We start from the raw sequence: 27,064 nt of genomic DNA, 5'->3' as shown, positions 1-27,064 counted from the left end.
TTTTTAAATCCTCATCAATCTAGGTATATGCAATACCCCATAATGACAATGTGAAAACAGGTTTTACGAAATGTTTGCAAATGTATTAAAAATAAGAAACAGAAATTTCTTATTTACATGTATTCAGACCCTTTGCTATGAGACTCGAAATTGAGCTCAGGTGCATCCTGTTTCCATTTAGATTTTTCTTCAACTTGATTGGAGTCCACCTGTGGTACATTTGGAAAGGCACACACCTGTCCATATGTGATCCCACAGTTGACAGTGCATGTCAGAGCAAATACCAAGCCATGAGGTCAAAGGAAAACGAGACAGGATTGTGTCGAGGCACAGAGCTGGGGAAGGGTACCAAAATACTTCTGAAGCATTGAAGGTCGCCAAGAACACAGTGACCTACATAATTCTTAAATGGAAGAAGTTTGAAACCACCAAGGCTCTTTCTAGAGCTGGCTGCCTGGCCAAACTGAGCAAATCGGGGGAGAAGGGCCTTGGTCAGGGAGGTGACCAAGAACCTAATGGTCACTCTGACAGAGCTCCAGAGTTCCGAAGTGGAGATGGAAGAGCCTGCTAGAAGGACAACCATCTCTGCAGCACTCCACCAATCAGGCCTTATGGTAGCGTGGCCAGATAGAAACCACTCCTCAGTAAAAGGCATATGACAGCTCACTTGGAGTTTGCCAAAAGACACCTAAAGGACTCTCAGACAATGAGAAGCAAGATTCTCTGGTCTGATGAAACCAAGATTGAAATCTTTGGCCTGAATACCAAGCGTTACATCTGGAGGAAACCTGGCACCATCCCTACAGTGAAGCATGGTGGTGGCAGCATCATGCTGTGGGGATGTTTTTCAGCGGCAGAGACTGGGAGTCAGGATTGAGGGAAAGATAAACGTAGCAAAGTACAGAGATCCTCGATGAAAACCTGCTCCAGAGCGCTCAGAACCTCAGACTGGGCCGAAGGTTTAAACTTTCAACAGGACAACGACCCCAAGCACACAGACAAGACTATGCAGCGGTAGCTTCTGGACAAGTCTTGAGTAGCCCATCCAGAGCCCGGACTTGAACCCGATCTAACATCTCTGGAGAGACCTGAAAATAGCTGTGCAGCAACGCTCCCAGTCCAACCTGACAAAGCTTGAGAAGATCTGCAGAGAAAGGGAGAAACGCACCAAATACAGGTGTGCCAAACTTGTAGTGTGCTACCCAAGACTAAAGGCTGTGATCACTGCCAAAGGTGCTCAACAAAGTACTGAGTATTGGGTCTGAATACTTATGTAAATGTAATATTTCAGTTTTGTATTTTTAATAGGTTAGAAAAAAATCTGAAAACCTGTTTTTCCTTTGTTATTATGGGCTATTGTGTGTACCCCCAAATATTATACGTTTTAGAATAAGGCTATAAAGTAACAAAATGTGAAAAAAGTAAAGGGGTCTGAATACTTTCCGAATGCACTGAATGGAGTAAAAGGTACATTATTTTCTTTAGGAATGTAGTAGAGTAAAAGGAAAAGTTGTAAAAAAATATAAATAGTAAAGTACAGATACCCCCCAAAAATACTTAAGAAGTACTTTAAAGTAGTTTTACTTCAGTACTCTACACCACTGATTAATTTACAAGCATAATTGTCTCCATAGTTCCTGGGAGGGGGAAATGTACCCATTTGTGATTCATACATTGAAATTGTATTGAAACAGGAGGACCAGTAGGGAGCACCCTTCCCTCTCTGTATGTAAATACAAAATGTACGGTATTTCCAAATGTGAACTATTGTCAAGTCGAGATAATAAAGAATGAATTAAGATAAGAAAATGAGTCAATACACTACTCAAGAGATGGCAAAAGTATTTTTTATTAAATAAACAATAAATTACTATAAATAATACATGAATATATAAATAATGAATGCAATACTGAAATGACATCTCAGCATATCAGAACAACTTTGAAGAAAAATGGCTTTTAAATGAAACGATAACAGGAAATTCACAGCCAAAGGTTTCACTGCTGTTTTTAAGAGATGTGGAATGATTTGAGTTACTGGAGTTTTAGTGATGCATTGTTATTCGCGGTTGGTTGATGTACACACCACGTTCAAAAATGGTTAATGTATTGAAATGACTGTGCATTGATATGCGAGCTGGGGATATCCTTAAATGAAAATGACAGAAGGACTAGGAGAGACGTTTCCTGACATGCACACATAAAAACATTGTATGGAAACAAGAGTGAGAATAGTTTTTTTGTATTATTTAAATTGTTCCTTGAAAAAAGGTCTTCACTAATACCACACTAATGATATACAACTACACATTTCCAGACGTTAGACACCAAATTGAGTCACTTCTCACTCACACACACATACAAACACACACACGCTGTATGATTGTATAAAAATTTAGCAGGGAAACCCCTTTCAGGATACAGTTTAGGTCAAAAGTGAATTGTTTGATAAATATAGTGAAACTTAATTGCTTGTAGGCTACTTCTGGAATACCTGTGCTCTATCGAAGGGCGATTTCCATAAGAAACCTTGGTAAACATTACCATGTCATAACTGATCGATTTGGAATGATTACTCTGGTAATGGAGGATTTGTTGTAAACATGTACTAGGCATGGGTCACCAGATGAAGTGGAGGGAGTGAATAGGAGGGAGGGAAGTAAACTATAGAGATAGATACAGGACTAAAAAGAGACATCTATCTAAGTCTATGAGTAAACCATTTCCGGTCACAGGGTGAGTATGCGCAGGGAAGCGCTGCCCTCGTGTGGCAGAGAGAAGGAAAGCCGGCATTAAAGCATTAAAGGGAATTGGCACGTCACTTTGACATCAGAGCATTCAAAAAAGCCCACAAAAGTTGTGAATGGCAAATACTGTGAATTTCAGACTGTGATTTCTATATTTTGTACAAAAGTGACAAAATAGCTATATTGTAAATAAATAAAGCCCTTTGTCAATTTAAATATACGTTACATTGCTTTCGTGGAAGTTGAGGTGCTCATTTACCAGCCCCATCATAAAGTATTTCAGCTCAAAATCTATTTTTATGGTGGCAGCTACATAACATACTGTATACTTACAGGGCAAGGATGAGTAGAGCACAAGGTGAGCGGAAAAAGGAAATAATTTTTTTATGAATAAAGGGAATTCCATCGAATTTGAAGTACTTCATTTGATTCATTCCCTTCAATCCCAAAATGCATTGGGTTGCAGATGTAGCTGGGGGTGGCAGATGGGGTCTTCCTGCGGGGGGCGGCGGATGGGTTCTTCCTGGGGCATACATCTACAAATCTACATTATAACAAAAATAACTAAATACATTTGCAGTGGCGGTCACTATTTATTGCGCCGTTGCAAAATGCATTCGGGGGAAACACTGGGGTTGGCCTTGTTTTGGATTGCAGGATCAAAGGTTAACCCCAGGTGTAACTGGGATGTGAGTGTGGGTGGTTTAGGACGATGGGCGGAGGAAAGGGAGACGTAGGACGTGTTTTGGAATGAAAGCTCTCCTAACATGATATTTTGACAATGAATTCCACATCTATAATGTTCTCCAAAGCATGCAGTGATGCTCATATCACAACATAGAATTGTCTATCAATATCTTTTGATCTCTCTGTTTATCTCTCTCTTTCCTTAATCCCTAGTCCTAAATTTAAAGGTTGCTCTCTTGAGTGTTGTTGGCCGAGATGGGGTGCAGACCTCCGTTGTCGTTGAGTCTCCTGGCACGGTAGGTTTCATAGTGGATGTTGTGGGTGACTTCCTTCAGGTCCTGGAGGTGAGACCTGGGAGGGAGAGTGGAGAGAGGGCGGGCATTAGCTGATAGCTACATACAGTTGGATTTGGTCACTAAAGTCAACTTCAAAGCCGTAAGAGACTCATCTGTAATTGTATTGTAAGAATAGGAAAGCTATAAAGCATTAGTAAAAGATAGATCAATGTACGATTGATTGCTTTACCTGATGAGGAAATCTCGTAGCAGAGCAAATTCGCAGTGATTGGGATTTTCAACTGCAACAAAATACAAGAAAGAACCCATTTGGCATAAAAAAAAATCTGAATCACATTTGCTTCACATGTCTAAGCCTGGGCCCAACTACAGTATAACAACCTCCATAAATCCATTCCCTCTGCCTCTCTGAGGAAAAAGGTCAACATAATACGCTTGGCATTAATATAGGACCTAATTAATTATATTGAGGTTATAAATAAACCTACCTTCTACCACACCCCAGGCTGTCTTCCTCCCCAGAACCCGTTTGCCGTTCACTTGGAACTCCTTGTCGCTGCCCACCACTGCAAAGGGCATGGCCTCCTGTGAACAGATTTGTTTAAACAGGGTTCAATTGGACGAGGAAAACATAAGAAATGTACGAATCCCGTGCAATAGACAGAGTCAGCAGTTATTCTTCTTCTGAGGAGGGGTGTCAAAAAGAGAGCTAAAATGACAAAGAACCAGAAAGGTAGAATAAGAGAAATAGTCTGATATTCATATGAAATGAATTTCAATATTTGAATTGCCTAACCATTTTGGCAATCGCTATTTTGCATGCTCATACCATTGAGGCATGGGAGAAAAAGAGGGAGAGGTACAGATTTATCTCGTGTTCACATTATTCCAATTGAGAGGAAAAGTATTAGAGAGACATAATCAATTGAAGTGATTGAGTCCTTTACAGTAGGATGTAAGGTCGTGGATTTCAAAAATTGGAACAGAGGCCCTTACCCTAATCTTGTCATTTTCATTCTTATCCTCCATATCATCATCAAACTCATTCTGCGGGTAGTACTCAATCCCATGCGTCTCCAGCTCCTTCCTCACCTAAGAGATGAAGAGGAGGCAGAGGTTACATATCCTAATGTGCACTAGAATAATGTGTTCCCTCATGACTTGGTTATCCATAACAAGTTCTACCATGACTTCAATCTAGACCAGGGATATTCAACCTGGGGTCCGCGGCCCCTAGTCCAGCTGGGGTTCCGCGAAAATATAGATACCAAAGAGCTCCAAAGAGCTCTATTTTCATGTCACCCAACAAATCTAAACACCTAGAGTTTACTCACTAGCATTGGTACTTGGATTGGAACTGGTGCTTAAGACAGATGACATGTGCTGGATTTGGTGTCTAAAAAATAATGCATAAGCAGAAAAGAACCCCATACCCACTGTAAAATATGGTGGAAGATCTTTAATGTTATGGGGCTATTTTGCTTCCACTGGTCCTGGGGCCCTTGTTAAGGTCAACAGCATCATTAACTTTACCCAGTTCCGGGATATTTTTGCCAAAAACATCAAAATCCACAAAGAAATGGTTAATTGGCCACAAAATCATAATTTTGCAATGGCAACCTCAGTCTCCGGACTTGAAACCCATTCAAAACCTGTGGTTTGAATTGAAGAGGGCAGTCCATAAGCGCAGACAAAGGAAATCAAGGATTCGGGAGTATTCTATATAGAGGAATGGTCTAAGATCCCTTCCAATGTATAAAACATTTTAGAAAAAGGTTCAGTGCCATTACCCTCACAAGGTGAGGAATTAAAAAGTACTGAAAACAGGGGAGTCAATCATTTTGACATTTTGAGAAAAAAAGTATTACTTTCAAATTTTTGCTAATCTTTAACAAGGGTATAAATAATTTCAGACCCCACTGTATGTATATATATATATATATATATATATATATATATATATATATATATATATAGATAGATAGATAGATTGATATATAGATATAGATAGATAGATAGATAGATAGATAGATAGATAGATAGATAGATAGATAATATATATATATATATATTGTACTTTCAGAATTGTTTGGCGAGCTACTCATTGGTGGGCTGTGAGCTACTGGTAGCTCACGATTGGAGACCCCTGTTTTACACTCTTCCAATTATAATGTGGGGATGTCAAAATAATGAAAAACTATCAACCAAATCTATTCATTTTAAAATGTTGATTACTTCTTGCCATTATCATTCACCTGATGATACACATTGTTTTGCTATGATGGAGGTCCCTGGGTTGCTGGTTTGCCTTGGCTGGGGTCCCTGGTTGAAGACCCCTGATCTAGACTGTAGTTACACATAAACAGTATCATCCATAAAGGTCTCTCTGATACATGGCTGTTGTCTCCTTTGATGCCATAGAAGTCAACAGCCATGTACAGTATTAGGGTTCATCGAGGTCAAGGGTCAAGGTCTCTCATCCCTCACCCTGTGTTTGAACTCATTCTTCTCGTCAGGGGTCATGGTGTCAGACTTGGCAATGACGGGGATGATGTTCACCACACGACTTAGGTGCTTCATAAACTCAATGTCTAGCTGTCGAAGACTGAGAGAGAGAAAGAGACAAAGAGAGACATTACCTTGTCAGCTGGGATAGAAACAATTAGCAATCTTTACAGCAGGGCTGGCAAAACCCCGTCTTTTCAGAACAGTTCTATGTCTGTCTCCTGACTTTAGGACAGATTCAGGCTCATTGAACAACAGTTCTGTCCCTGATCGAGGTCCTTGGGTGTAGGTGACAGCACAGAAAACATTCCGTTAACAGAAAACATCCCGTTAACAGAAAACATCCCGTTAACAGAAAACATCCCGTTAACAGAAAACATCCCGTTCACAGAAAACATCCCGTTAACAGAAAACATCCCGTTAACAGAAAACATCCCGTTCACAGAAAACATCCCGTTCACAGAAAACATCCCGTTAACAGAAAACATCCCGTTCACAGAAAACATCCCGTTCACAGAAAACATCCCGTTAACAGAAAACATCCCGTTAGTCGCAATGATCAACGCAAGAAAAAGACCATGGCACACAGAAGACTAACTGTTTATGTAAAGAGCAATTTCACAGTTCAGATGAGTTGGCTTCATCTGTTGGAGCGAACCATGTTGCCTGGTTGTGTTGTGATGGAGCTCAAGAATGTGTTTAGATCTCAAATGAAATGTCAGTACAGCTGGAAGTAAACTCATTAGAAATGAGAGAGAGAACTGAGAGAGAGTCTGCGTGTGTGCGTGAGCTTCCACGCATGAGTGCACGCGTAAACGCCAATCAGATGTCAATGAGAGATACCAGGAAGTGGCTGTAACTCGTGCATACATTTGAGTATGTTTTAAATTAGGACATTTCTATTTCTGAATCACATGATTTATTTTTAACTCACGAGTGTCCAGTTGGGGAGATAAAGTAGAGGCAGCAGTGAACTCTGGTGTCAGGGATTCGCTTCTTTCGGGCAATATTGACCTCTTCCTTCAGGAACTTCTCATATTGCTCGTTGATGTACTTGGAGATGGGATCCCAGCTGCAGATGGATGGAACATGGTGGGTGTTAGGAATATACAGTATAAATACACACAAAACCGTTATAGCCGTGGTGGGTAGTTGGGTACGGTCAGGATAAGGAGAATGTACAGTATGTAAAAAATATTTTATAGTTTGGCAGTTCTATTCCTATCTGAATCATATGCACGGTTGAATCTAAATCCTACGCATGCCATTGTGCTTAACTAATTGAAAAATGTAGTGACCCCAAACAAAACATAGACTGTGTGTAAGCGCACAATAATGAACATTCTTCCCACATGCTCACCAGTTTTCATTGTTGATCTGATCACCAAAACCCGGTGTGTCGATTACTGTCAACTTCATCTTCACTCCGCCCTCCTCGATCACTGCAACATTCAATTACCACATTCAATACAACATTCACACATGAAGTACTTTTGCCAAAATCAGGTGACAAAAAGTTAAACACGCAACCAGTCAATAAATGATATGTACGTTTTTTCCTTGTCTCGTAGATGGGGATTTCTCTTTGATGTCAGTGAGGATGACAAATGTGCAACGATGCAGAAATAAAGCTAGCAGTACAGTGTTTTTGGCCAGACAGTCTGCCTCTGTGTCTGTCTGGAATGCCATGTGGGCTGCACGTGCCAGCTGTGCCAGTCTAAGACAAATATCAATAGTAGAAGATACATACATACTCACACACAAACACGCACGCACGCACACACTCTATCCCTCTCTCTTGCTTACACACACACTCTATCCCCCTCTCTCTTGCTCACACACACACACACTCTATCCCTCTCTCTCTTGCTCACACACACACACACACATAGAGCTTAGAGGAAATGTCTCTCACCGTGGGACACAGCCTTGATCTCCACTGTCTTGGGGATCTTATGCTCGCCGCCCCATCCTGAGCTCCACCTGCTGACCTGGGACTTGAACAGCGTGTTCACCAGCGTTGACTTCCCCAGCCCGCTGTGACCTGAGAGAGAGAGAGAGAGAGAGAGAGAGTTAGTGGAGGGAGAGCATGGTGTGAGGCATGATGTTGTTGAGGAAGAGAGACAGAACAAGGGAGAGGCATGACTTAATTTCATGTTTCATGTCTCTGTGTTTGCTAGCACACCATGGGTTCACGTACTCTTCTGAAAGACACTAAATTTATCAATCATACCAGACACAAACAGAAGAGGCTGTCCTTCCTTACTTACCCACTATCATAATATTGAAGTCGAAACCAGCCTTCATGGTCTTCTTCCTCATCTGCTCGATGATGGTGTCAATCCCAATGTATCCCAGCAACGTGGATCCACTGCCAGAGTGTCCCAACCCTGGAACTCGATCAACCCCGACCCCGCCACCTAGCCCTGATGGTCCATGGGGTGCTGTGGGGGATGGTGCTGCCACATGAGGGGGCTTGGCAGGGACAGCAGGTTTGGGTCTCACTTCAGGGGGAACAATGGACTCTGACATGTCTGGAGGGTAAAATATGCTTTTATTAGGCCTATTTCATTGGGCTATATACTGTACAGTACCTTCAGAAATTATTCATACCCCTTGACTTTTTCCACATATCGTTGTGTTACAGCCTGAATTTAAAGGGATTCAATTGAGATGTTGTGTCACTGGCCTACACCTAATATCCCATTATATCAAAGTGGAATTATGTTTTTAGACATGCTTATACATTTATTAAAAATGAAAAGCTGAAATGTCTTGAGTCAATAAGTAATCAACCCCTTTGTTGCGGCATGCTTAAATAAGTTCTGTAGTAAAAATATACTTAACTAGTCATATAATAAGTTGCATGGACTCACTCTGTCTGCAATAATAGTGTTTAACATTAATTTTGAATGACTACCTCATCTCTGTACTCTACACATTCAATTATCTGTAAGGTGCCTCAGTCAGGCAGTGATGGTGAATTAATACACCCAGGCACAGCAAAGACACAGGCATTCTTTCTAACTCAGTTGCCGGAAAGGAAGGAAACCTCTCAGGAATATCACCATGAGGCCAATGGTGACTTTAAAACAGTTACAGAGTTTAATCGCTGTGATTAGAGGTCGACCAATTAATCGGAATGGCCAATTAATTAGGGCCGATTTCAAGTTTTCATAATAATCAGATATCGGTATTTTTGGGCGTCGATTTTGCAGATTATTTTTTTTATACCTTTATTTAACTAGGCAAGTCAGTTAAGAACACATTCTTATTTTCAATGACGCCCTAGGAACGGTGGGTTAACTGCCTTGTTCAGGGGCAGAACGACAGATTTTCACCTTGTCAGCTCGTGGGAACCAATCTTGCAACCTTACGGTTACTAGTCCAACGCTATAACCACCTGCCTCTTGTTGCACTCCACAAGGAGACTGCCTGTTACGCGAATGCAGTAGAAGCCAAGGTAAGTTGCTAGCTAGCATTAAACTTATCTTATAAAAAACAATCAATCAATCATAATCACTAGTTAACTACACATGGTTGATGATATTACTAGTTTATCTAGCCTGTCCTGCATTGCATATAATCGATGCAACGCTCGGGGATGATTTAACAAAAGCACATTTGCGAAAAAAGCACTGTGGTTGGACGACTGTACCTAACCATAAACACCAATGCCTTTCTTAAAATCAATACACAGAAGTATATATTTTTAAACCTGCATATTTAGCTAAAAGAAATCCAGGTTAGCAGGCAATATTAACCAGGTGAAATTGTGTCATTTCTCTGGTGTTCATTGCATGCAGAGTAAGGGTATATGCAACAGTTTGGGCAGCCTGGCTCATTGCGAACTAATTTGCCAGAATATTACGTAATTATGACATAACATTGAAGGTTGTGCAATGTAACAAGAATATTTAGACTTAGGGATGCCACCCGTTAGATAAAATACCAAACGGTTCCGTATTTCACTAAAATAATAAACGTTTTGTTTTCGAAATGATAGTTTCCGGATTCGACCATATTAATGACCAAAGGCTCGTATTTCTGTGTGTTATAACTAAGTCTATGATTTGATAGAACAGTCTGACTGAGCAGCAGCAGGCTCGTAAGCATTCATTCAAACAGCACTTTTGTGCGTTTTGCCAGCAGCTCTTTGCAAGCACAGCGCTGTTTATGACTTCAAGCCTATCAGCCTAATGGCTGGTGTAACTGATGTGAAATGGCTAGCTAGTTAGCGGGCTGAGCGCTAATACCATTTCAAAAGTCACTCGCTCTGAGACTTGGAGTAGTTATTCCCCTTGCTCTGCAAGGACCGACTTTTGTGGAGCGATGGGTAACGCTGCTTCGAGTGTGGCTGTTGTCGATGTGTTCCTGGTTCGAGCCCAAGGAGGGGCGAGGAGACGAACGGAAGCTATACTGTTACACTGGCAATACTATAGTGCCTATAAGAACATCCAATAGTCAAATGTATATGAAATACAAATGGTATAGAGAAATAGTCCTATAATTCCTACAATAACTACAACCTAAAACCTCTTACCTTGGAATATTGAAGTCTCATGTTAAAAGGAACTACCAACTTTCATATGTTCTCATGTTCTGAGCAAGGAACTCAAACGTTAGCTTTTTCACATGGCACATATTGCACTTTTACTTCTCCAACACTTTGTTTTTGCATTTTTTAAACCAAATTGAACATGTTTCATTATTTATTTGAGGCTAAATTGACTTTTATTGATGTATTATATTAAGTTAAAATAAGTGTACATTCAGTATTGTTGTAATTGTCATTATTACAAATAAATATTTTTTTGTCATCCAATAATCAGTATCGGCGTTGAAAAATCATAATCGGTCGACCTCTAGCTGTGATATGAGAAAACTGAGGATGGATCAACAACATTGTAGTCACTCCACAATACTAACCTAAATGATAGTGAAAAGAAATTCACTTTATTTCCTGAATACAAAGCATTATGTTTGGGGCAAATCCAACACAACACATCACTGAGTTCCACTCTATATTTTTAAGCTGTCACGCCCTGACCTTAGAGATCCTTTTTGTGTCTCTATTTTGGTGAGTTGGGGTGGGCATTCTATGTTTTGTGTTTCTATGATTTTTTATTTCAATGTTTTGGTCGGTTATGGTTCTCAATCAGGCACAGCTGTCTATCGTTGTCTCTGATTGGGAACCATACTTAGGTACCCTTTTTCCCACCTGTGTTTGTGGGAAGTTGACTTTGTTTGATGGCACATAGCCTTAAGCTTCACGGTTGTTTTGTATTGTTTATTGTTTTGTCGGCATCATTTCTTAAATAAAGTAAGATGTAAGCTCACCGCGCTGCACCTTGGTCCTCATCCTTCAACAGCCGTGACAGAAATTCCCACCTCCAAAGGACCAAGCAGCGTTGTAAAGAGGACTCCTGGACATGGGAGGAGATCCTGAATGGTAAGGGACCCTGGAGGCAGGCTGGGGAGTATCGCTGTCCACGGGAGGAACTGGAGGCAGCTAAGGCGGAGAGGCAACATTATGAGGGAGCACGGCTGGCATGGAAGCCCGAGAAGGCATCCCCCCCCAAAAAATGTTTGGGGGGCACACAGGGAGTGTGGCTGAGTCAGGTTGGAGACCTGAGCCAACTCCCCGTGCTCACTGTGGCGAGCATGTGACTGGGCAGGCCCCGTGCTATGGGGTGATGCGCACTGTGTCGAGGCTGAGCATTCACAGGCCGGTGTGCTCGGAGCCAGCATCCCGCATGTGCCAGGTGGAAGCAGGCATCCAGCCAGAACGGGTGGAGCCAGGTCTGCGCTCGAGCCCGCCAGTGCGCCTCCACGGCCCAGTGTATCCGGTGCCTCGGCCAAGGAAGAGGCCTCCTGTATGTTTCCCCAGCCTGGTGAGTCCTGTGTCTGCTCCCAGAACCAGGTCTCCTGTATGTCTCCCCAGCCTGGTGAGTCCTGTGCCTGCGCCCAGCATGGAGCCTCCAGAGACGGCCTCCAGCCCGGTCCCTCCAGGGTCGCCCTCTAGTCCGGAGCCCCCAGCGACGACGGTCGCCAGTCCGGAGCCTCCAGCGACGACGGTCACCAGTCCGGAGCCTCCAACGACGACGGTCGCCAGTCTCTATTTTGGTTTGGTCAGGGCGTGAGTTGGGGTGGGCATTTTATGTTTTGTGTTTCTATGATTTTCTATTTCTATGTTTTGGCCGGGTATGGTTCTCAGGGACAGCTGATTGGGAACCATACTTAGGTACCCTTTTTCCCACCTGTGTTTGTGGGAAGTTGACTTTGTTTGATGGCACATAGCCTTAAGCTTCACGTGTTGTTTTGTATTGTTTATTGTTTTGTCGGCGTCATTTCTTAAATTAAGTAAGATGTACTTGTGCTCACCACGAGGCACCTTGGTCCTCATCCTTCAATAAGCAAGATGGTGGCTGCATCATGTTATCGGTATGCTTGTCATCTGTCACACCCTGATCTGTTTCACCTGTCTTTATGATTGTCTCCAACCCCCTCCAGGTGTCGCCCATCTTCCCCATTATTGTTGTTGCCAGTTCGTTTTGTTCATTCAGACCTACCAGCATTTTTACCCTTGCTCTTGTCCTGTCTATAGTGCATGTTTCCTAGCTTTTTGCTTGCGACACCATGTCCTCCCAATGGGCCACCATTGGGAGGCATGAGGAACTGCTTCATGGCTGAACGAAGCAGTTCCTCAAACTGCTGGCTGAATGCCATGACTGGGCATCAGACATTTTGCTGGAGCAATTCCGCAGGTTGTCTGGGAGGCAGCCTACCATGGTGGTAACCCCACAGCCCCTTAGTAACCCAGCTGCTAGCAGCGCCGTCTCATCGGTCACTCCACCTTCTCGGGAGCCCCGGAATGCTTCAATGGAGAGCCGAGCACCTGTTGGGCATTTCTAGCTCAGTGTGCCCTCGCTTTCGAGCTTCAGCCCTCCTCCTTCCCCTTGGATCTCATCACGCTGATGTCCGGGAGGGCTCTCATCTGGGTTACTGCTGTATGGGAACAGCAGCCGGCCCTATGCGTTAGTCTAGAGGGGTTTGTGGAAGGATATGAAGAAGGTTTTTTACGCCCCGTTCTCTGGGAGAGAAGCTGCCCAGAAGCTGATTCAGCTTCGGCAGGACTCCCGCAGTGTGGCAGATTATGCGGGGGATTTCCGCACGTTGGCAGCGGAGAGTGCTTGAAATCAGGAAGCACTGTTCGATATGTTCCTGCATGGTGTCTCTGAGGAGGTCAAGGACGAGATTGCAGCTCGGGAGTTACCTACAGATCTCGATTCCCTCAATGCTTTGACCATCCGAATCAATGGACGACTACTGGAACGACAGAGGCAGAGGAAATTCAACTTTGCTCACACGTCCAGGGATTCCACCTTGCCTCCGAGTCACCCGCAGAGTGAACCCAAGGATTAGGTAGAGCTGGGCTATCGCCAGCTTGTCTGTATTGCGGGACTCTTGGTCATTTTGTGTCCTCTTGTCCTTTAAAAAAGAACAGGCTCACTGGTAGGAGTGAGTAGTCTGGTGGGATATATGGAGAACTTTCCTGCCTCCCTTGCTCACACCCTTTTTCATGTCATTCTGCTGTGGGGAAACCAGTCTAAATCTCTATGGGTCCTCATTAACTCTTTTTGGACGCTACCCTGGCTTCCGAGCTGAACATCCACTCCCATGGACGTTAGAGCGCTAGACGGGCGCTTTATAGGCCAGGTCACTCATATTACCACTCCCATCAACCTACAGGTGTCAGGGAATCACAGCAAGACTATTCAAATCCTGCTCATCAAGTCCCCTCAGATTTCCATGGTTTTGGGATTCTCCTGGTTTCAGCGACACAATCCCCTGATCAACTGGTCTACTGGTGCCATCATGGGCTGGAGTCTGTTCTGGTCATTTATGAACATTTGAACATCTTGGCCATGTTCTGTTATAATCTCCACCCGGCACAGCCAGAAGAGGACTGGCCATCCCACATATGCTCTCTCTAATTCTCTCTTTCTTTCTCTCTCTCGGAGGACCTGAGCCCTAGGACCATGCCCCAGGAATACCTGACATGATGACTCCTTGCTGTCCCCAGTCCACCTGACTGTGCTGCTGCTCCAGTTTCAACTGTTCTGCCTTATTATTATTCGACCATGCTGGTCACTTATGAACATTTGAACATCTCCACCCGGCACAGCCAGAAGATGACTGGCCACCCCACATAGCCTGGTTCCTCTCTAGGTTTCTTCCTAGGTTTTGGCCTTTCTAGGGAGTTTTTCCTAGCCACCGTGCTTCTACACCTGCATTGCTTGCTGTTTGGGGTTTTAGGCTGGGTTTCTGTACAGCACTTTGAGATATCAGCTGATGTACGAAGGGCTATATAAATAAATGTGATTTGATTTGATTTGAAGTCAGCGCAACATGCCCCGGGATGTCTTCCTGGGAGCTTGAAAGGTACCCCAGACATCTCCACCATTCCCGCGGAGTACAAGGACCTTCGGGAGGTGTTCAACAAGGCTCGGGACACTTCGCTTCCACCGCACCGACCATATGACTGCGGGATTGACCTTCTCACTAACACCACTGCTCCCCGGGGACGACTGTACTCGCTGTCGGGCCCAGAGACCAAGCCTATGGACACCTACATTGGAGACTCCCTAACTGCATGATTTATATGTCCTTCGTGCTCTCCCGCCGGCACAGGGTTCTTCTTTGTCGAGAAGAGGGACAATAGCCTGCGCCTGTGCATCGACTATCGGGGACTCAATGACATAACGGTGAAGAACCGCTACCCGCTACCACTCATCTCTTCGGCCTTCGAGCCGCTCCAGGGACCCACCGTGTTTTCTAAACTGGATCTACAGAACGCCTACCACCTGGTGCTGATACGGAAGGGGGATGAGTGGAAGACTGCCTTCAACACGGCCAGCGGCCCTTACGAGTATTTGTTCATGCCATTTGGCCTCACCAACGACCCTGCTGTGTTCCAGACTCTGGTAAATGATGTTCTCCGCGACATGTTGAACCAGTTCATCTTTGTCTACATTGATGACATCCTCATCTTCTCCCGCTCCCCCCAAGAACATGTGCTCCACGTCCGATAGGTTCTTCAATACCTCCTGGAAAACCAGTTGTTTGTTAAGGCAGAGAAATGCGAGATCCATCACTCCACCATCCCCTTTCTGGGGTACATCATCTCTGCTGGGAGTGTTCAGATGGATCCCAGGAAGGTGAGGGAGGTGGTGGATTGGCCCCACCCTTAGTCCAGGGTGCAGCTACCACATTTCCTGGGGTTCGCCAACGTCTATCACCAGGGTTACAGCACCCTGGTTTCCCCCCTGTCAGCACTCACCTCTCCCAAGGTTCTGTTCACATGGTCCCCTGCTGCTGACCGGGCGTTCCGGGACTTCAAATACCGCTTCACCACTGCTCCCATCCTGGATCATCCTGACCCTTCCCGTCAGTTTGTGGTGGAGGCCGATGTGTCTGATGTAGGAGTGGGGGTGGTCCTGTCCCAGCGTTCTGCCCTGGACCTGAAGCTACATCCCTGTGCCTTATTCTCCCATCACTTCAACACACGGAGAAAAACTACGATGTGGGAAATAGTGAGCTTCTCGCAGTGAAGATAGCGTTGGAGGAATGGAAGCACTGGCTGGAAGGAGCGGAACACCCGTTCATCGTATGGACCGACCACAAAAATCTGGAGTATCTCCCCGCACCGCCAAATGCCTCAACTCCAGGCAAGCTATAAAGGGGCCCTGCTGTTCACACGGTTCAACTTCTCCCTTTCATATCGGCCAGGATCCAAGAATGTCAAGCCAGATGCACTGTCTCGCCGTTATAGCCCCACGGCTATTACCCCGGAGCCTGAGACTATCCTTCCCACCTCGTGCCTGGCAACGGCTCACAGCTGGAGAATAGGGAAACAGGTCCGGGAGGTGCATCGTTCCCAGCCGAAGGAGGTCGGCATACCTTCTGCCCAGAAGTTTGGAGAGGCCGGTCGGCCATCCTCAAGACCACCTCCAGGTATCGACGACAAGCGGATCGCCACCGGACCCTGGCTCCCCGGTATCATCTCGGGCAGAAAGTATGGCTGTCCACCTGGGATCTGCCCCTCCGGGTGGAATCCTGCAATCTCTTCCCCCGGTTTATCGGCCCATTTCCTATCTCCAAAATCATTAGCCTCTCTGCTGTTCATCTTCTGTTGCCCCGGACCCTTCGTATACATCCTACCTTTCATGTGTCCAGAATTAAACAGCCCTTTGTCTCCTGTTTTTCCCCTTACTACTGTCTTGTCCATAGTGCCTATTTCCTAGTTTTCCCAGTTTTGACCTTTCTGCCTGCCTGACTGACTCTAAGCCTACCGTCCCGTACCTTTGTCCCACTACTCTGGTTTACGACATGAAATGTTCCTGAGTGGCAGTTTTGACTTAAAGCGGCTTGAAAATCTATGGCAAGACTTGAAAATGGCTTGAAGATTTAAAAAAAAGTATAATGTGCAATTAGAGGTCGACCGATTATGATTTTTCAAAGCCGATACCGATACTGATTGGAGAACCAAAAAAAGCTGATACTGATAGATATATATATATATTTGTAATAATGACAATTACAACAATACTGAATGAACAATTAACACTTTTATTTTAACTTAAAATACATAAATAAAATCTATTTAGTTTCAAATCAATAATGCAAAAAGTGTTGGAGAAGAAAGTAAAAGTGCAATATGTGCCATGTAAAAAGCTAACGTCTAAATTCCTTGCTCAGAACCTATGAAAGCTGGTGGTTCAATATTCCCAGTTCTTCAATATTCCCAGTTAAGAAGTTTTAGGTTGTAATTATAGGAATTATGACGTGTCGACTATTTCTCTTTATACCATATGTATTTCATATACCTTTAACTATTGGATGTTCTTATAGGCACTGCCAGCCTAATCTCAGGAGTTGATAGGCTTGAAGTCATAAACAGCGCTGTGCTTCAAGCATTGTGAAGAGCTGCTGGCAAACGCAGTAAAGTTTGAATGAATGCTTACAAGCCTGCTGCTGCCTACCACCGCATATCAAATTTTAGACTTAATTATAATATAATAAACACAGAAATGTGGGCCTTTGGTCATAATTTGGTCAAATCCGGAAACTATCTGTCACGTTCTGACCTTTTGTTATGTTTTTGTTTTAGTACGGTCAGGGCGTGAGTTGGGTGGGTTGTCTATGTTAGTTGTTCTATGATTTGCTATTTCTGTGTTTGGCCTGGTATGGTTCTCAATCAGAGGCAGCTGTCAATCGTTGTCCCTGATTGAGAACCATATTTAGGGAGCCTGTTTTCTGTTAGTGTTTCGTGGGTGATTATTTTCTGTTTTCCGTTGTGTGTCTGCACCAGCCAGAACTGTTTTCGGTCGTTTCTCTTTGTTATCTTGTTATTTCTGTGTTCATTATAATAAATATGGACACATACCACGCTGCACCTTGGTCCTCACCTTCTTCCACCATCGACGACTGTTACAGAATCACCCACCACCAAAGGACCAAGCAGCGTGGTAACGGGCAGCGGCCGAAAGCGCAAGACTCCTGGACATGGGAGGAAATTTTGGACGGCAAGGGACCCTGGGCACAGGCTGGAGAATATCGCCGCCCCAAGGCAGAGCTGGAGGCAGGGAAAGCCGAGAGGCGGTGGTGTGAGGAGGCAGCACAGCAGCGCGGTTGGAAGCCCGAGAGGCAGCCCCAAAAATGTATTGGGGGAGGCACACGGGGAGTGTGGCAAAGTCAGGTAGGAGACCTGCGCCAACTCCCCGTGCTTACCGTGGAGGGAGAGGGACCGGGCAGGCACCGTGTTATGCCGTGAGGCGCACGGTGTCCCCGGTGCACAGGCATAGCCCGGTGCGATACATAGCAGCGCCTCGTATCGGCCGGGCTAGAGTGGGCATCAAGCCAGGTGCCATGAAGCAGGCTCAGCGCATCTGGTCTCCAGTGCGTCTCCTCGGGCCGGGGTACATGGCACCAGCCTTATGCATGGTGTCCCCGGTTCGCCAGCACAGCCCAGTGCGGGCTATTTCACCTTGCCGCACTGGCCTGGCTACGGGGAGCATTCAACCAGGTAAGGTTGGGCAGGCTCGGTGCTCGAGAGCTCCAGTGCGCCTTCACGGTCCGGTCTATCCGGTGCCACCTCCACGCACCAGCCCTCCGGTGGCAGCCCACCGCACCAGGCTGTCTCTCCGTCTCCTTCCTACAGGTGCTCCCACCTGCTCAGCGCTGTCAGTCTTCCTCCTGCTCAGCGCTGCCAGAGTCGTCCGTCTGTCCTGAGCTGCCAGAGTCGCCCGTCTGTCCTGAGCTGCCAGAGTCGCCCGTCTGTCTTGAGCTGCCAGAGTCGCCCGTCTGTCCTGAGCTGCCAGAGTCGCCCGTCTGTCATGAGCTGCCAGAGTCGCCTGTCTGTCCTGAGCTGCCAGAGTCACCCGTCTGTCCTGAGCTGCCAGAGTCGCCCGTCTGTCCTGAGCTGCCAGAGCCGTCAGTCAGCCAGGAGCTGCCAGAATCGCCCTTCACTCCGGAGCTGCCGTAATCTCCCGCCTGTCCGCTGCTGCCGGAATCTCCCGTCCATTTGGGACCCTTAGCTTGGGTCCCCAGTCCGAGGTCGGCGGCGAGGGTCGCCGCTCTTAAGAGGCCACGGAGGCGGGCTAAGAGACGGACAAGTACTATGGTGGAGTGGGGTCCACGTCCCGCGCCAGAGCCGACACCGTGGACAGACACCCACCCAGACCCCCCCCTATAGGTTCAGGTTTTGCGGCCGGAGTCCGCATCTTTTTTGGGGGTTACACTATCATCTTCGAAAACAAAATGTTTATTATTTCAGTGAAATACGGAACCGTTCCGTATATTATCAAACGGGTGACAACCCTAAGTCTAAATATTGCTGTTACATTGCACAACCTTCAATATTATGTCATAATTATGTACAATTCTGGCAAATTAGTTCGCAACGAGCCAGGCAGCCCAAACTGTTGCATTTACCCTGACTTTGCTTGCATTGAACGCAAGAGAAGTGACACAATTTCCCTAGTTAATATTGCCTGCTAACATGAATTTCTTTGAACTAAATATGCAGGTTTAAAAAATATATACTTCTGTGTATTGATTTTAAGAAAGGCATTGGTGTTTATGGTTAGGTACATTGGTGCAATGACAGTGCTTTATTTGCGAATGCGTTTGTTAAATCATCACCCATTTGGCGAAGTAGGCTTTGATTCGATGATAAATTAAAAGCCACCGCATTGATTATATGCAACGCAGGACTAGCTAGTTAGTCTAGTAATATCATCAACCCTGTGTAGTTAACTAGTGATTATGTCAAGATTGATTGTTTTTTATAAGATAAGTTTAATGCTAGCTAGCAACTTACCTTGGCTCCTTGCTTCACTCGCGTAACAGTTTCCTCGTGAATTGCAATGTAATCGGCCATAATCGGCATACCGATTGTTATGTAAGCATGAGATCGGCCCTAATTAATTGGCCATGCCGATTAATCGGTCAGCCTCTAGTGCAAATATTGTGAAATCCAGGAGTGCAAAGCTCTTAGGGACTTACCCAGAAAGACTCACAGCTATAATCGCTCCCAAAGGTGATTCTAACACTCAGGGGTGTGAATAATTACATAAATTAGATATTTATTTAATTTTCAATACATTTGCAAACATTTTGAAAGACATATTTTTACTTTGTCAATATGGGGTGTTGTGTGTAGATGAGTGAGATTTAAAAAATATTTAATCAATTTTGAATTTAGACTGTAACACAATAGAATGTGGAATAAATAAACAGGTATGGCAAATTTCTGAAGGCACTGTAAAGAGAATGATACCTGTAGTAGACTGGTTTACCACAGTAAATAGTGCACTACTGTACAACAGATGGCGATGAAAACAGACATATGGCTATGCATGCGCAATTTGAGCCTAGGACACTACAGGGCATACAAATTTAGCTGCTTCTGTGTATGAGTATGAGATCATCCATAAGCCTTGACATACAATACCAGTCAAAAGCTTGGACACACCTACTCATTCAAGGGTTTTTCTTTATTTTTTACTATTTTCTACATTGTAGAAAAATTGTGAAGACATCAAAACTATGAAATAACACATATGGAATCATGTAGTAACCAAAAAAGTGTTCAACAAATTAAAATATAATTTAGATGTTTATTCTTCAAAGTAACCACCCTTTTCCTTGATGACAGCTTTGCACACTTAGCATTCTCTCAACCAGATTCACCTGGAATGCTTTTCCAACAGTCTTGATGGAGTTCCCACATATGCTGAGCACTTGTTGGCTGCTTTTCCTTCACTCTGCGGTCCAACTCATCCCAAGCCATCTCAATTGGGTTGAGGTCGATGATTGTGGAGGCCAGGTCCTCTGATGCAACACTCCATCCCTCTCCTTCTTGGTCAAAGAGCACTTAAACAGCCTGGAGTTGTATTGGTCCATTGTCCTTTAAAAAAAACAATGATAGTCCCACTAAGTGCAAACCACACATGCAGAGATCATCCGTTCACCTACTCTGCATCTCACAAAGACACAGCAGATGGAACAAAAAGTCTCAAATTTGGACTCATCAGACTAAAGGACAGATTTCCACCGGTCTAATGTCCATTGCTCTTGTTTCTTGGCCCAAACAAGTCTCTTCTTATTATTGGTGTCTTTAGTAGTTGTTTCTTTGCAGCAATTCAACCATGAAGGTCCTCATGAGAGCCCGTTTAATCATAGCGCTTGATGGTTTTTGCGACTGCACTTGAAGAAACTTTAAAAGTTTTTGAGATTTTTCGGATTGACTGACCTTCATGTTTTAAAGTAATGATAAACTGTAATTTCTCTTTGCTGTTATTGCCATGACATGGACTTGGTCTTCTACCAAATAGGGCTATCTTCTAGAGGTCGACCAATTATGATTTTTCAACGCCGATACCGATTATTGGAGGACCAAAAAAAGCTGATACCGATTAATCGGCCAATTTTTTTAAATCTATATATTTGTAATAATGACAATTACAACAATACTGAACGAAAACTTTTATTTTAACTTAATACATAAATAAAAATACATTTAGTCTCCAATAAATAATGAAACAAAATAATGCAAAAACAGAGTGTTGGAGAAGAAAGTAAAAATGCAATATGTGCCATGTAAAAAAGATAACGTTTAAGTTCCTTGCTCAGAACATGAGAACATATGAAAGCTGGTGGTTCCTTTTAACATGATTCTTCAATATTCCCAGTTAAGAAGATTTAGGTTGTAGTTATTTTAGGAATTATAGGACGATTTCTCTCTATATCATTTGTATTTCATATACCTTTGACTATTGGATGTTCTTATAGGCACTATAGTATTGCCAGCCTAATCTTGGGAGGTGATAGGCTTGAAGTCATAAACAGTGCTGTGCTTCAAGCATTGCGAAGAGCTGCTGGCAAATACAGGAAAGTGCTGTTTGAATGAATGCTTACGAGCCTGCTGCTGCGTACCACCGCTCAGTCAGACTGCTCTATCAAATATCAAATCATAGACTTAACTATAATAAACACGCAGAAATACAAGCCTAAGGTCATTAATATGGTCAACTCCGGAAACTATCATTTTGAATACAAAACGTTTATTCTTTCAGTGAAATACGGAACCTTTCCGTATTTTATCAAACGAGTGGCGGCATCCATAAGTCTAAATATTGCTGTTACATTGCACAACCTTTATTGTTATGTCATATTTATGTTAAAATTCTGGCAAATTAATTACAGTTAATATTGCCTGCTAACATGAATTTCTTTTAACTAAATATGCAGGTTTAAAAAATATACTTGTGTATTGACTTTAAGAAAGGCATTGATGTTTATGGTTGGGTACAATGGTGCAACAACAGTGATATTTTTGCAAATGCGCTTGTTAAATCATCACACGTTTGGCGAAGTAGGCTGTGATTTGATGATAAATTAACAGGCACCGCAGGACAAGCTAGTTAAACTAGCAATATCATCAACCATGTGTAGTTAACTAGTGATTATGTTAAGATTGATTGTTTTTTATAAGATAAGTTTAATGCTAGCTAGCAACTTACCTTGGCTCCTTGCTGCACTCGCGTAACAGGTGTTCAGCCTGCCACGCAGTCTCCTCCTGGAGTGCAATGTAATCGGCCATAATCAGCATCCAAAAATGCAGATTACCCATTTTTATGAAAACTTGAAATCGGCCCTAATTAATCGGCCATGCTGATTAATCGGTCGACCTCTACCATCTTCTGTATACTACCCTACCTTGTCACAACACAACTGATTGGCTCAAACGCATTAAGGAAAGAAATTCCACAAATTAACTTTTAACAAGGCACACCTGTTAATTATCTGCTAAATTGTAATTATTCGCCTACCTCCTCATGCCTTTTGCACACAAGGTATACAGACTCTTTCTTTTTTTCTACTGTGTTATTGACTTGTTTATTGTTTACTCTATGTGCAACTCTGTGTTGTTGTCTGTTCACACTGCTATGCTTTATCTTGGCAAAGTCGCAGTTGTAAACTAGCCTACCTGGTTAAATGAAGGTGAAATAAAAAAAATACAAATAAAAATTGAAATGTATTCCAGGTGACTACCTCATGAAGCTGGTTGAGAGAATGCCAAGAGTGTGCAAAGCTTTCATCAAGTCAAAGGGTGGTTACTTTGAAGAATCTCAAATATATAATCTATTGTTTAACACTTTTTTTGTTACTACATGATTACATATGTGTTATTTCATGGTTTTGATGTCTTCATTATTATTCTACAGTGTAGAAAATAGTAAAAATAAAGAAAAACCCTGGAATGAGTAGGTGTGTTCAAACTTTTGACTGGTACTGTAGATCACAGGTCAGAAAAGCCGAGTCTGTCAGTTGAATTTAGAGCATCAATGAATAACCATATTCTGTCGCTTGCTGTCTCTCTTGCTCACACACACACACACACACACACACACACACACACACACACACAAACATAGTCTGCACATCAAACAGGCATACACAACATCAAATAGGCTTCTGACAGATTATGCAAAGCCTGCTCAAAATTTGGAGTTGTATCACAAATGATAGCTAGATCTACACAAAATAATACACAAATACATATTTGGCCTCTCTACTAAGCTCCCCCTATGTCATTTCACCTGGTATAACCTCTCTTTTTTGTCATAAATCATATCTCAAATTTAAATCTAAATTCCCTGGCTGAATGTGTGGTCTGTCATCCCATCAAAGAGACTACAATGATGATGTTAGAGCGTCCACGTTGTATCTTTGTGTGATTTCTGATGGCGACAATTAGGGCCATATTTCCCACTGTACTCCGCAAACTGAGGAGGGTTCATTTACGTTTTAACGTCGTTTCTACGGTCTGATTGAAGCCTAGCCAGATCAATCCACATTTCGCTAGCTTGATCATAAATATCCTGAACAATAACCCCGATCATGTTTAACCTCACAAGCTACACGATAACAGCTGATTACCTACATCCCAAAACATGTTTAACCAACCCATTGTCCCGGCTCCATCCATGCTGGATAAATGATGCTAAGTTAGCTAGCTAACGTTAGGTATGCTAGCTGTCCGCATTCGTCTGCTGTGATGTTGAATGTTGCGCGACTTACCGATTCCTGTTAATAGATTCAATTTCCAAAATAGTTTTGTTCCGCGCTAGTGAAAATTTCGACTAGTCTTTCAACCCAATGCTCAAGAATAAACGATGGATGTCCAACATAGAAAGGCAAAGATGTAGGAAACGGGTCGTGTGATTTGTCTGAGTACCTCTTTCCCTCCGTCCCTCTCTGGCCCTCTCTCTCTAGTCGAGAGCCCCCCCTTTTGTTACCAAGGCGACAAGATGAGAGAGAGGTGATGCAGAACGCATGCTCAAACAGAACCTTGCCCCTAGGCAACCTTTTTGGCATCACCTGAGTATTTTTTGTCATTTTTGCACAACCAATCAGTATTTGATTAGACCAAATTGTAATTGACAAAAATCTATAAAAAATCTGCATGAAAAATATATTGATCCATGTAGCCTATTTATCGAGATTAGTCATGTCTCATGTTTCATCATTTCTTTAATTTGCATTTTGGTAACTTAAATTCATGACTGACAATTCTCATGAAATGCTTAGTAGCAAGTCTGTATACATGAATGATAAAAAAATATATAATTGTTGTGTGCAAACTAAAAAGCAACAACCAAACAACATTTAATTGGTATTGTATAATTCACTGTAGGCCTAACCAGGGTTGGTTACTTTCTAAATGTAAACCGTTACTAGTTATTTGTCCAAAATTGTAATCCGTAAAGTAACTGTTTGATTACCCAAAGTGTAGTCTGATTACTTTTGGATTAGCCTACTTACCCATTAAGAGGCATTAGAAGAAGAGAAAAGGATCCTGTGTCATCTTAGTGGTCTCTGACTTGTGGTCAGACTCTCTCAGGTGGAACAAACCTAAACTTTCGCCTTTTTTAAATGCTGAAAGGTATTATAATGTATTTCTTCTGCTAACATCCTTTCTGAATTTAAAAGTAATCCAAGAAGTAATTATGTTTTTTTCAAAAGTATCTGTAATTTGATTACAATATTTTTGCTGGTAACGTAACTGATTACAGTTACAGTTTTTCCCTTCAGATTACATGTAATCAGTTACTCCCCAGCCCTGGGCCTAACTACAACATTCCATATTTCAAAATGCATTGAATCAGTCACAGCACACCACAAAATTGAAAGGAGAAGCATTTGCATCCAATGATCAAATAGTACCATACTCACATATATGGCGTTTTGTTGTTAGCTCTTAGGTTCTCGCACTGCTGTCTTTTGTGTTCATGTTGTCTAAGTTTGTTTGTTCTCTCTAGTCTACATGTTGTGCAGACTTTTTGCGTTGTGTCATGTGTCACTCACTTTACCCCACTGTTCCCCCAAACTTGGTTTTATCACACAGTTTTTGCATGTCTGTTACTCTTCTGATAAGGAGCCATGTCTCAAATTCCCTCCAGTGCCTTCTCTGACCCCCCTCCTCTCTCTCTCTCTCTCTCTTTCTCTCTCTCGTCCTGACTTTCAGAGTAATATGTTAAGTCTGAATAAAGAGAAATTATAACCAACAAATCCGATTTTGTTTACACTACCATGTGCATGGCCTTCATTGAAACTTTTTCCTCATTACTCACCCATTGACAAATACACTCGAGGAGGTGTGGTGATGTCATCATGTAATTGCTCTGCCTCTTCATCAACAAACGTCATGCTTGAAAGAGGGTGATCCAATTCATGTGATGGTGAGATACCCATCTCTCCTGGTATGTAGCAGTCTATACCCTGGCTCTGGGGTTGGGATGGTTGCTCAGCGACCTCTGTTGAATCTGGGCCAACCTGTGGTGTTTTGTGCTGCTCGTTGCGCTCCATGGACAGGGGCCAGTGCACAGTCCATTCTTCGGAGGAATATTCTGGTGGGTTTATATTGGGCCTCTCATGGTCAGGTGGTGGAGGTGGGCCTGTTTGGGTGGGTTCTAGATGAACTGGCCTTAGTTCTTTGACTCCTTTGTGATTTCCGTCGTTGTTCTTCACCATTCGTAAAGCCGATTGGACAGGATGTAAAATAGGTTTCTGTGATTGGCTGAACATTTTGGGAACGCTTCCACTGTGCAGCACACATTCATCTAGATTGAGTTTGGTGGATTCTGTAACTTGACCACTATTGATATTTTGGCAATGGTCCAAATCCAAGCCCTGTCCATGTTTAATAGTTGATCTCTCAGGGGCCTCTGACAGGGTAGAGGGTGTGAGGGAGGCCCCCTGTGTCAGAGGTACCACCAGACATGTCTGGGAGTTGTCGCTGTTTGACCTTTTAACCCCAGACTGAAGGGCTTCCTGTTTCTGACTGACTTCTAAAAGACACCTACCTATCAAAATGCTGCTATTTGACTGGTTAGATTGATTCCGTTTCCTCTCAACGGTTTGTGTATCGGTCGGTAGACTTTGACACTGAGGTCTAGTCCAGAATTTGGGTCTTTGGAGGTTCTTGTATTTTCTACTAGGGCTGGCTTTTGCTAAAGGTTGAAATGCAGCATCTAAGATTGTCTTTGTAGACTCTTCCAGATGAGACTCTTTGGTGGTAAAGTCCTTTATGAATGTTGCTCCCTTCTTTGCCCAAGGGTTGAGGTCATAGCTGCTTCTTTTGACTTCTGTAACTGCTGCAGATGTTGATCGACTTAGGTGTTCTTTCCAAGATGGTGTCTTGGGAGGCATAGGAGGAGAAGCACTTTTACAGCATTCCTTTTGACTGAAAGGTAGTCGACCAGCATATACGCTGGCAGCCTGAGACTGAAGTCCCTTCTGAAGATGTCCAATGTGTTTTAGTGTTTTTGGTGAAGCAAGGCCACATTGGGACCCCTGTCCACCCCTCTTTGACTTAAACTGAAAATGAATTGATTGAGAATCCTTCTCAACAATAATTGGAACTTTCCTCCTTGAGACAACATTTTGTCTGGCTGCCACACCTCCTGACAGAGCAGTACCTGATGGGGTTACCAGGTCATTTGGTCTTGGTTCAGATATTGTGTCAGTAACTTTTTGCTTGGAAATGCCATCCTTACCCAGAAGAAACCCAGGACTGGATTTTGTTATCCTTCCTGTTTTCCTTAGTCCGAGCCTGGCCTGCAACAAGTTCGGGTCCTGAGACTTCATGCCTCTTGTCCTGTAGGCCCCTGGCTGTTGAGATTGTGGAGAGGAATGGGTGTACGTATCAGGCGGTGTGCCTACACCTCTAGAATAAGATGTTGCTACAGGTTTCATCAA

At 43.5% G+C, this 27,064-nt stretch overlaps 1 protein-coding gene across 3 annotated transcripts; it reads right to left on the bottom strand.

The window, feature by feature from the left end:
* Positions 1–1,825: 1,825 nt before the first annotated feature.
* Positions 1,826–25,461, bottom strand: LOC110493458 (neuronal-specific septin-3). Of its 3 annotated transcripts, none has more exons than XM_021567736.2 (10): positions 25,438–25,461; positions 8,506–8,769; positions 8,151–8,279; positions 7,596–7,677; positions 7,170–7,307; positions 6,218–6,335; positions 4,727–4,822; positions 4,219–4,315; positions 3,960–4,011; positions 1,826–3,785 (listed from the first exon to the last, which is right to left on the bottom strand). In XM_021567736.2, the coding sequence occupies exons 1-10, from the start codon at positions 25,439–25,441 to the stop codon at positions 3,656–3,658; spliced, it is 1,110 nt and encodes a 369-aa protein (XP_021423411.2). In that variant the 5' UTR covers positions 25,442–25,461; the 3' UTR covers positions 1,826–3,655. The 3 variants fall into 3 exon arrangements, with proteins under 3 accessions (XP_021423411.2, XP_021423414.1, XP_021423413.1); XM_021567739.2 differs by lacking the exon at positions 25,438–25,461 and adding an exon at positions 25,040–25,195; XM_021567738.2 differs by lacking the exon at positions 25,438–25,461 and adding an exon at positions 23,885–24,092.
* Positions 25,462–27,064: the final 1,603 nt, after the last annotated feature.

This window comes from Oncorhynchus mykiss, chromosome 17 (genome assembly GCF_013265735.2).
Source record: "Oncorhynchus mykiss isolate Arlee chromosome 17, USDA_OmykA_1.1, whole genome shotgun sequence".
In the NCBI taxonomy this organism is placed as follows: Eukaryota; Metazoa; Chordata; class Actinopteri; order Salmoniformes; family Salmonidae; genus Oncorhynchus; species Oncorhynchus mykiss.
Note: the sequence above shows the minus strand (reverse complement) of the source record. Positions and strands in the feature narration are given on the sequence as shown.

Coding starts and splice junctions, on each gene's coding strand:
- LOC110493458 (XM_021567736.2), bottom strand. Junction 7,308..7,595: donor CAGATCAACAATGAAAACTG/GTGAGCATGTGG, acceptor ATCCATCTGCAG/CTGGGATCCCATCTCCAAGT. Junction 4,012..4,218: donor AGCCTGGGGTGTGGTAGAAG/GTAGGTTTATTT, acceptor ATTTTGTTGCAG/TTGAAAATCCCAATCACTGC.